The 10245-nt window shown below is 45.0% G+C and overlaps 4 protein-coding genes across 4 annotated transcripts; 1 reads left to right on the top strand and 3 right to left on the bottom strand.

Annotated features, from left to right (window-relative positions):
* Positions 1 to 522: 522 nt before the first annotated feature.
* Positions 523 to 2737, bottom strand: F4817DRAFT_352650 (uncharacterized protein). Its single transcript, XM_049305256.1, has one exon. The coding sequence runs from the start codon at positions 2563 to 2565 to the stop codon at positions 967 to 969; it is 1599 nt and encodes a 532-aa protein (XP_049154273.1). The 5' UTR covers positions 2566 to 2737; the 3' UTR covers positions 523 to 966.
* On the bottom strand, positions 2705 to 4118 carry F4817DRAFT_369231 (Fic-domain-containing protein; the record flags this gene model as incomplete). Its single annotated transcript, XM_049307334.1, has 2 exons — positions 2993 to 4118; positions 2705 to 2720 (listed from the first exon to the last, which is right to left on the bottom strand). The coding sequence occupies exons 1-2, from the start codon at positions 4021 to 4023 to the stop codon at positions 2705 to 2707; spliced, it is 1047 nt and encodes a 348-aa protein (XP_049154272.1). The 5' UTR covers positions 4024 to 4118.
* Positions 4119 to 5125: 1007 nt separating this feature from the next.
* On the bottom strand, positions 5126 to 6385 carry F4817DRAFT_320730 (uncharacterized protein; the record flags this gene model as incomplete). The annotated part of the gene is made up of 1 exon (XM_049301214.1): positions 5126 to 6385. The coding sequence occupies one exon, from the start codon at positions 6383 to 6385 to the stop codon at positions 5126 to 5128; it is 1260 nt and encodes a 419-aa protein (XP_049154271.1).
* A 904-nt stretch (positions 6386 to 7289) lies between these two features.
* On the top strand, positions 7290 to 9895 carry F4817DRAFT_352647 (alkaline phosphatase-like protein). The gene is made up of 3 exons (XM_049305255.1): positions 7290 to 7471; positions 7609 to 8794; positions 8851 to 9895. Exons 1-3 carry the CDS (start codon positions 7469 to 7471, stop codon positions 9399 to 9401), a joined length of 1740 nt encoding a protein of 579 aa, XP_049154270.1. The 5' UTR covers positions 7290 to 7468; the 3' UTR covers positions 9402 to 9895.
* The last annotated feature ends 350 nt before the right edge of the window (positions 9896 to 10245 follow it).

The following is a 10245-nucleotide window of genomic DNA, read 5'->3' as shown; positions in this document are numbered from 1 at the left end:
ATCATTAAAAAATAAAATAATAAATATCTTATAAAATATATTAAATTAAGCCATAAATATATTAAATAATTATTAAAAAAAAATTAAAAAAAAATAAAAATAAACTATTAATAAATTTTATAATATAATAAAATTAAATTATATAAATAATTTCTTTTATTTTTTAACAATAAAAATATTATCTTTTTTCCCTTTTAAAAGGTATTATTACATAATTAAAGTTTATAAAACCTATTATAAGTCCATATAAATACCTAGATTTTATAAATATTAAAGAATTTCTTAAATATTTTATAATACAACAATTATTCATATCAAACAATGATCATACCACAGGTGTAGTTTAGGGATTAACTAGAACGAGACACAGAAGTCCTTGATGTAAAATTTAGGTGTCACAAGAGTAGGACCTAATTAAATCTTAGGCGTCCGGCGTCGATAGATTGGTGCTAAAATTGACTAGGGCTAGGTGAATCGAAAAAGGATTCAAAAAATAAAATAAAAAATTTCAGGGACCTGGTGGTGTTACGGTCGCATTTCTGCTGTACGTGTGACGATACAACCGCGCAGCGGGAAAGCGGTTTTGCTATTGTACGAGGCACTGTGAACATATTTAAGATTAAATCAATAATATAGCTGTAGACCCTTTGTTCTAGATTTTATGTGAATTGACAACGCTTCAATTTCTCATGTCTGGAATCAGTCCGTACCTTAGGTAGGTAGTTATCTCGCCGGTGCTATGTAATACCAAACTAATAGCAAGAAGACAGGCTAGCTTTTAAACTGTAAAGGAATAACTTTGGTATATCTCATGTAAAAAGTTAGATGTTTTGCTCTACCTATTCAGGAGAGGCTTATGGTATAAGAGGTGGTCCCACCGCCGAACTGCTAAAGTTAGGCTTTAACTCGAGCGCCAGAGGTACCATAGCTTGAAATCCCTATTTTCTTTGATACTAGACCTTATCATCATAATTCTTCATTCCTCACGTCGTCGTATTTCTGACATGACTGTTCATTCATACAAAGCGGTGGTGGCCGTTGCTGCCAGTAATCGTGACGGCCGATGACAGCAGAGTAGTTGAGACAGCTGGGGTTATAATGGTCTTCAACATTTCCGAAAGGCCACATCGCGACGAAGCATAACTCGTCTGCTTGGCAGGGACCACATTCCTTCCACTCCGACCAGCGCAGTGTTCCCATTAGGTTTTGAATAATCTGCTTTGCCGCATCCACTGCTAATTGTTCATCAGCATCTATGTCCTCGACGATAATCTCTCGCGTCTTAAAAAGCGCAGTGCAGATCGTAGTAGTGGTGCTCTCAATAGCCGCGTGTATGAGCTTATCTTCCAGTGTTCGCACGTGGGTAGGTTGAAGATAGAACTGTATGCAGCGTTGTCGCGCAGCCAAGAAGCCGTCGTCGGTTTCTGCGTAGTCAATAAAGATGTTTAGGAGGCCGTTTATCTCGTTCCTTATAACGTCGATCGAATCCGTCTGAGCAATAAAGGGTAACCGCTTGGCGTATCGAGTAACAATCATATCCGTTACCCCCTGCCAGTCTACAGGAGCTTTTCGGGATGATACCGATCGAAGCACCGAGTCGCCAACATGTTCCCTTACAACACTCATCTCGACATCGCTGGTCTGCGTTAATCGGGGTAGATCAGGTCTCTTCGGATCCGGGTTTGTCAAATTGATCGGATAGAAGAAAGCAGAGACCATGGAAGAGTAATCAAGTATCACACGCGACGAACTAATGCCTTGGTACCGCTGAGAAGCTGCCCTCGCCCACTCAAACATTGCGATTTGCATGTTATCCAGATCACCAGGCTCATCTGTCGCCGGCCGCTGGTTGGCCGATAGGAGTCTTAAACCATCTGTAAAATCGCAATAGATGACCTCGAAACCAGGTTCCATACGTATAAACCCATCCATCTTCCACTCCCGAGCCAGCGCGCATAAGCTATCGGCCCTTGCCCAATCATTAAATGAGGACCGACTTCTATTAGCTGACAGCAAGATATCCTGGGTATCAACCGTACCCATGACTGTCTTTCCAGCCGCCATGCCATCGATGTAAAGGACATTCAGCGGTCGTGAAGCCTGGTAGATGTGCAAGTGGCCTGCTGGGGAGTGTGGAGGGCATCTAGGTCGCCGGTCCTTGTCCGGCGGCGGTGGTGGAGGAGGATGCATGGCAAACTCCAAGGAACCCGGGTTCTTATCGGGGTTCTTCCGGGGCGGTCCTCGACAACGAGCAAAAGATTCCGCATGCTCTATTTCGAATGCAAGCCATTCAAAACCCTTAGGTACTTCTTTGGTATCGGTTCCATGATACAAGAGCACACCTTCGGGTATCACTGCTGGAAATAGAGACATCCCATTATGATGTAAGGCCGACCCAAACTCGCGCATCGCATTATGAAGGGCGTTGAATATCTGGGGGCCATTCTCGCGGGCGCTGTCGAGATTTGCACCGAATCCATCTGGTGAATCAGCGTTGTTAAGGGCAAGCGAAGTTGTCGCAAATACCAGCGTCGCTAGCCGGAGTAGTGTGATAGGTGGTGACATTATAATTTATCAACATAAACTGGACTACCTCCTAGTAGAGTTCCTTGACTCAAATCGAAAGAGCCTTAAGTTTAGCATGTTGTAAATAGACACCAAATGCTATTAAATATGTATATCGCTTACTGCCTCTGGATGACTACTAATTAATCGGCGTGCTATATGGAGATTAGCCCGTCTAGTATTACGCGTCACACGATACAAGGTACTTTCTTATCAGATCGTTGCAGAATGAAGACCCCTGGAACCTTTACAGTACCTAGACGTATTTCACGCGAGTTACGTAATTATATTTGAAGGATATTTCTTTCAATTGGCAATTAATGTTCTGCAACCCCCTTTTCTAAGCTCTACTATGGGCTGATGGTTTCGCAACGATACACACAAATACCTCTATTCTAACTCCTTTTAACCCATAGCCCATGCCCACAACTTTCCTAATGTCTGCTTAGATGTCCTTAGCATGAATCTCGCCAACTCATGATGACCTTTCTTATCCTCCTCGGGAACTTCCATATCTTCTTCGTGGAATTTCTTGTTGGCTCGCTTTGCTATGTCCAGATATTCTTGCCGTTCGGCTTCAGTGCCACCAAACGTACTGACAAACCCAGCGTACTTGAGGAGAATGATGTTGAGCAGAATCCGACACATCCTACCATTTCCATCTCCGAAAGGGTGAATGCAGACAAGGCGGTGACAGTATCGGCTTGCCATATCAAAGGGGTAAATCGTCCCGTTTTCCTCCGCTGCGACCATATCTTTGTGTAGATCGTCCACAAGCTCCGCCATGTAGGTAGGAACAGTGGATGCACGTATAAAGATAGATTTTTTCTTCATGTCCTGACCGTGTCTTGCGGCGATTTCCCAAGTCCTGTATTCCCCAGGCTGTCCTGCATCTTCCCCCAAGACCTTTCCAGCACATAATATGCCATGTGTCTCTCGAAGGAAGTCTTCCGTGACTGGTTCGCTATTGAGGATGATATGATCGATAGCATAGTTTAGTGCATTGGCATGGTTGATGATTTCTTGCCGACTCTGTATGACATCCTGAAAGGAGCTTGGTCGCCCCAGCCTAACCAACGCAGTCCTTGCTTGTTCGTATTCAGGGCTGTTTAGTTCTACTTCGGCCTGAACCTGCTGACCTCGGAAAATGGCACGGCACAACTTCTCTGTCACGTCAAAATCAGAGCCGGTGACTTCGATGAAGTTTGATGAGTAGACAAGTTCAACAAGACCATCCTCGATCATTGTTCCAAGCTCCCCAGACTCTTCCGTGATGGTGGAGTTGGCCCTGGTCAACTGGATGATCAACGCAGGATCAGCTGGGAAATTTTGCTTAGTCGCTTCTTCTCTAAGGTAATGTGAGATCCGAATAGTAAGGTCGATTATTTCCGAATCCCCCCCAATGCTCAGCCATCTTATCCAGTCCTTATTCATCGACGCAATTAACTTTGAAATCATTTTGTAACCGAATTCAGGACGAAAGAGATCAAATAGTATTGATTATGTGAACTCTTAAATTGAAAGACAGCGTTTGTTTTGTTAAGACTTGTGGTATGTAGATTAGAACATGCAAAGTCCACTCTGGCTTCCTGGTGTGAAGTAACTTGTACGGTATCGCTTTCTACCTTTGGTGGTCGTTATTTATACCCTAGTAATCTGATTCAAATAAAATTTGACTTTTGCGGCAAGAAGGGTAAAACCCAAAGTTTAGATTGGTAGGTACCCAACGTATCAAAGTTTTAATACAGGGACCCATGATGAAGCTTTCCATTAAGATCGTGCGAAGATTACGGAGGGTAACTATCTAACGAATGTTGGCCACACAGAGATGCCAGAGACCACGCACCTACCATGTAGAGGTATATATACAATTATCTAGGTAAGGTAGGTAAGTGGCACCTCAGTAAAAATATATCTATAGTAGGAGTATCTCATTGGAACTTAAGTCACAAAGTATTGGCAGTTTCACCTATGTACATGTAGACTACTGCGGTGACCTACAAGAACTATCGCCTGTTATTAGGTATGTTCGAATTGTGTAATATGATAGTGTGTACCTGACGCATGCCTATTATTGGCAAAGAGTCCATCTGACCAGAATTCGAATCAAGTGTCGGAAATATTGAGATGATGAGAGTGGGTTTAGCTATCATTGCTGCTATCCGAGCACTGTTTTAATATAAAACACGTCAAGCCAAAAAGGAATAGTATATGTGAGATATGTACCTAACTAATATAAGTATGAAAGTTATGGATGAGTCTTGGAGAGTGCTTAAGATAAGGAGGTGTATGAATTTTTGACCTAGATCTTGATAGTTTCTTTTTAATAATACCACCACATCTTTCTACAATTCCACATATTAGATGAATAAAATGATCTAGGCAAGAACCAAAATTTAGATTACTTTTGGGGCCTCTTAACAACATAATGTGACTGAGTGAATTAAATTAAGGCTATTTACATTGTCCTTCCGATAAGATTTATTATTGGCCTACGTACACTGTTGTTCAGGTAGGCGTGGTATATACTTTAGCTAACAGAGTAATAACTCAACTAATCTTACCAGTTGACTCTACGGGCAACTTTGCGAGGGGTTTCGTCACGCCCCCACAAAGTCATTGTTTGCCCTTCAGCACACTTAACACCAGGGGCCATTTGCATAACTGTAGACCACGAACCAGAAGCGCATTGCTGGTAGGCGGTTCCGCCAATACAGTTGAACATTCCTTCCGAAGTACACGGTCCTGTAAGTCCTCCGGAAGGGGAACCAGTGCTGGGAGGGGCGCTACCTGCGGGACTCGCGGAGCTAACTGGAGCAGGGACTGCAGAACTAACTGCGGAACTGACTACGGGGGTGGCTACAGAAGTGGCTGCGGAGCTGACTGGAGAACTAACTACAGGCGCGGCCGAGGAGCTCTGAGTGGCAGCAGCACTGCTGCTGCCGCCGCTGCCAACGGGAACAACTGTTACGAAAGAGTTGCTGGGAGCTGCGCTAGTAGCTGGAGCGGCGCTGCTACTTGGGCCGGCAGCGCTGGAGCCAACGTTCCCGTTGCCACTATCGTTACCTCCGCCGTTCACACCACTATTGGGGGTATTCTGGCCAGCAGGATCGGCACTTCCGCTTGATCCGCCAGACTTGGCACCCTTGGGAACACAATTGTCGCCTTGGATCTTGGCAAAATTGTTGTTTGAACCCGGGCGGATGACGTTAGGGCCGGGGTCGGGGTACTGGGGGTCGGTGCTGGGTTCCGTCTTGCACGAGTTGATATCGGCAAGATTACCTACGAAGAGCTCGGGGAACTGACCATCGCGAGTGAAGAGTTCCATAGTCTCGTTATTCGACCGCTTGGACTTTCCTCCTGTCACTGTGATAGGCGCACAGTTCATGTAATACTCCGGCTGACCCGCGAGTTTACTGATCCAAGTCCAGGCGAAGACGTATTTGCCAGGTGCTACTCCGTCTGGAATCTTGAAGTCATATGTGTCAGGACCTTGGCCGGACTTGCTTGGGCAACCGCCTTCGATGGAAAGGATAACTTGCCAAGATGTAGATACGCTAGGCTGAAGGTCTTTGGTGATTGCCAACTGACAACTTCCACCTCCATGAACCGCCGAGCCCTTGAACGATAGGGATTGACTCTCCCCTACCGCCATTGTATTGTCGAGGCCAGACGTCGAATAAAATGTAGCTGGATCGCCCTTTAATTTACAGGGGAAGTTGCCTGCAGTTAAAGGAGAGTTGTCAAGGTCCGGACCTCCGAAGGGTTTCGGGGTCTGCATGATCATGTGGCCATTAGATATGGCGAGGAGTTGGGCCATGGCGGCCGCGACCGAGCAATATTTCGTAAACATTGTGATGTTTTTATGATTTTATCGTTTGCAAAAAGAGCAGTAAAATGTACTAGACTACTGTCGATGTATTCCGAGGCCAGCTCGCTTGAAGGTAATATGTAGTGTTGATAAATGTTGATAAAAGAAGAATAATAGTATAATCGACTCCAAGGTAAGACATGGTCTTGGGTTTTTATACATTTTTAGAGACAGCTGTCGTTCTAGAACAAACATACATGATTGTTGTTCTCGATAAAGAACAGGGCACAAAGATCCTCCTAGAAGTACCTACGAAAAGCAATAAGGAGCAATGACAGACATACATGGGCATTGTTTCTCCCTCTAAGGATTAAACTACGAGAAACATTGAGAAACTACGAGGATATGTACAAAGACATTGTTCATATGTAGTGACCAACCCTAAGTCAGCTATCCGACTAAGACATAAGGAAGCCCTAAAATCCACTACTATAAGCTATAAGAAAGGCTCTGTGGTGGTATCTTCATATTCAAAGGTTAGAAGTCCTCAACGAGACATTCTCACCAAGACTTTGCAGACCCCCACTAAGGTCGAGCACCTCTATCCCGGGTGAAAGGGTTTGTAATGGTTTTTAACTGATAGTGTATGCTTAACAATATTCTACTCGCAAGTGTACTTTAGTCTGCCTCAATGGATTTATCACTATGTATCTGGATATCTGGAATAAAGCGATGACTGTCATCTCTAAATGAGGCACTGCCCGCTTCTAAGTGGCGTTGCCTAGATGAATAATAGGGGCTGTCTTGCCAAATATTGAATATGCTACTAAGCCATATATTCTTCTACCAAGATATTAGATACATTGGTGTAACATAATTGTTACGCATGATAACGTCATGGGAACAAGGTTGGGGGTTGATGCATGCAGCTAGTTCTCAGGGACCTCGAAGCTTAAACTTAGAGGGTTTCGGACTGTGTTAAGTACCTTAGGAGGTAAGCTTCAACATACACACTTACAACTATCTCTAATCACAACCTACTGTATTCATCATCGCATTGAGAGCACCACCTTCAAATGAATTACGACCGATATGGTAAGTACCTCTTAATACTTTCGTTTTAAATACTAGCTATTGTCTTTAGGCCGAAATATGTGTCGCGTACTGTTGGGCACTAGCATGCGACCGCTCTTTAACTACGAACTAAGCTGACTGTAGCCTTCATCGTCTAGGCTAATGCAACGACACCTCTCCTCGACGGCGACCGTCGCGATCCCGATGCGAATTTCGACGCGTTGAGCGACTCGGAAGAAGATGTGCTTCGTGGACAATCTAGGGCTACACAGTCTGGTCAGACATGGCATACGAGGCTACGAGAAGCTCTGCTATTCGCATGGGCCCTTCTCGCAACCGCCGGCGTGCTAATTCTTGCTATTTGGGCATCGCATCAACAACAAACATCATTCGACAAACCTACCGGCAAGCGTAATTTAATCTTCATGGTCTCTGACGGTATGGGCCCTGCTTCGCTGTCTTTGACTCGCAGTTTTAGGCAATATACCGAAGGCCTCGAGTACGGTGACACCCTCACCCTTGATAAGCACTTCTGGGGTAGTAGCCGAACGCGAAGTAGCTCCTCCCTAGTCACAGACTCGGCTGCTGGAGCGACGGCATTCAGTTGCGGGATGAAGAGTTATAACGGCGCCATTTCGATGCTACCTGATTCAACCCCCTGCGGGACTGTACTCGAAGCTGCTAAAAGGGCCGGATATAAGACTGGACTGGTTGTCACCACGGATATAACCGATGCAACTCCTGCTTGCTTTGCTAGTCATGTTGATGTACGTCAGCAAAACGACGACATCGCTGTTCAAGAAGTAGGAAATGGGCCCCTTGGTCGCGTGGTAGATTTGATGTTTGGAGGCGGACGATGCCACTTCCTTCCGAACGGAACCGACGGTGCATGCCGTGAAGACAATATTGATGTAGTAGAAATGGCAAAGAAAGACTATGGTTGGAACTATATCAACGACCGGGCAGCATTCGATGAATTCTGGGAGGGTAAGAAGGAAGTTCCCCTTCCGATACTGGGACTTTTTGCCCCAACAGACATCCCATTCGAGCTGGACAGGCGAAACATGAACGACATCTACCCCAGTCTGAGCGAAATGGCCAAGACAGCTCTGAGAGCTCTCGAGAAGGCTACAGAGGACAGTGACCAGGGATTTTTCTTAATGATCGAGGGCAGTAGAATCGACCATGCTGGCCATGAGAACGATCCGGCCGCACAAGTGCGAGAGGTCCTTGAATATGACAAGACATTCGAAGCTGTATTGGACTTTTTAGACGAGAGCAAGACTCCAGGAGTCCTGGTTGCTACTAGTGACCATGAGACAGGTGGATTATCGGTAGCACGACGTCAGTATACCTTTTCTTCAAGACTGGTGGGGAACCTTGGCTAACTTTGCTTTCAGAGGTAAATGTTGACTATCCACAATACTTGTGGTATCCTGCTGTATTGGCCAACGCCTCTTCGTCTTCAGAATATCTCGCTCGTCGCTTTCACGGACATCTTGCACAATCCACCGATCATTCCGTCGACGAGCTCAAGAAGTATATTAATGAGGAACTTGTTAAGCCTGGCCTTGGCATTCATGATGCCTCCGATGAAGAGCTCACGACTATAGCTTTAAGCCCAGAACAAGCCCAGTATTCATTCGCCCAGATGATCAGCGTTCGCGCACAGATCGGATGGAGCACTCACGGCCATTCAGCTGTAGATGTTAACATCTACAGTTCTGGCGGTCCCGGGGCAGACGCGATTCGGGGCAACGTAGAGAATACTGATGTAGGGAAGTACTTAAGGGATTATCTTAACGTCGACGTGGACGCCATTACGAAAGAATTGAACAAGAAGATGGATTCGAAGCGAAGTTTTGGAATCAGCCATGATATTGCTATAGATGGTACCGGTGAAGACCACTGGGCAGCCCATGAGAAGATGGAAGCCCAACGCCGTTGGTGAGCGTGGACTATAAGATTTAAGTGCAAAGAAATGCTCGGTGTTAGAATTTGTCTTTTGAATAAGGATTTATCATAATGAATGCATCATGAGAAATAGCAAACGAAGAATCGATACCCACTCGCAAAGAATAGCAAAGAATATGGTCCGCATTAGGATTTTAATAATAGTGGTCGCTGGCACAATATTTATCACAGTTACAGTTGAACAAACTCCTCCAGGAACATGTAGGTAACCTGAAGCTCTCTACCACAATGTGTATAACCATGCAGATGTTTCGCCGTCCCGTGGGAAACATGTGGTAAACACATCGGGTATTGGCAGGACGCCGCGCGTGTATCACTTTACGTTGCCGAATTTCAGACGAGCTTCTAGGAAGTAGTACAGCTAGGTTGCTTGCTTAAGTGCTGAAGTGAGGCTCGTTGGATTTGATAGTCTACCTAGCCTATAATAAATAGTGACTGCATCTGATAAAGAACAAGTATATACAAGAAGTCGCTAATAGTACATACCAATCTTCCAGGCCGTCCCAAGTTATTTCTCTGCCGTAAAAGACCCTTCATGATTAAATAACTAGCAGGGAACAGTGAACATGTGGCAAGGCTGTCGAAGCTACTACTATACCTGTATTACCACGGGAAAAACTGTAGGTGTGTTGTACCCGTGAATGCTACGATGGGTTATAAGAACAGAGGGATACGGATGGTGTTATGTGTTAAATGATAAAAATGCCTGCCCGGGTCGTTTAATCTCTTGATTTAAACCTAGCATTATGGTGGTACTTGGGTAGAAACAGATACGGGCCCCCTACCCCCCCTCCTTTCTGGTCTTGGCCTCATCTTCAAGC

The sequence above is a fragment of the Daldinia loculata genome (genome assembly GCF_022478755.1).
Source record: "Daldinia loculata strain CBS 113971 unplaced genomic scaffold F4817scaffold_86, whole genome shotgun sequence".
NCBI lineage: Eukaryota > Fungi > Ascomycota > Sordariomycetes > Xylariales > Hypoxylaceae > Daldinia > Daldinia loculata.
Note: the sequence above shows the minus strand (reverse complement) of the source record. Positions and strands in the feature narration are given on the sequence as shown.

What these genes read in the sequence shown, in the direction of transcription:
- F4817DRAFT_352650 (XM_049305256.1), bottom strand. Translation starts at nt 2,565, where the DNA reads ATGTCACCACCTATCACACTACTCCGGCTAGCGACGCTGGTATTTGCG.
- F4817DRAFT_352647 (XM_049305255.1), top strand. An exon ending in TGGATTATCGGTAGCACGAC is followed by an intron (nt 8,795 to 8,850) that starts GTCAGTATACCT and finishes CTTTGCTTTCAG; the next exon opens with AGGTAAATGTTGACTATCCA.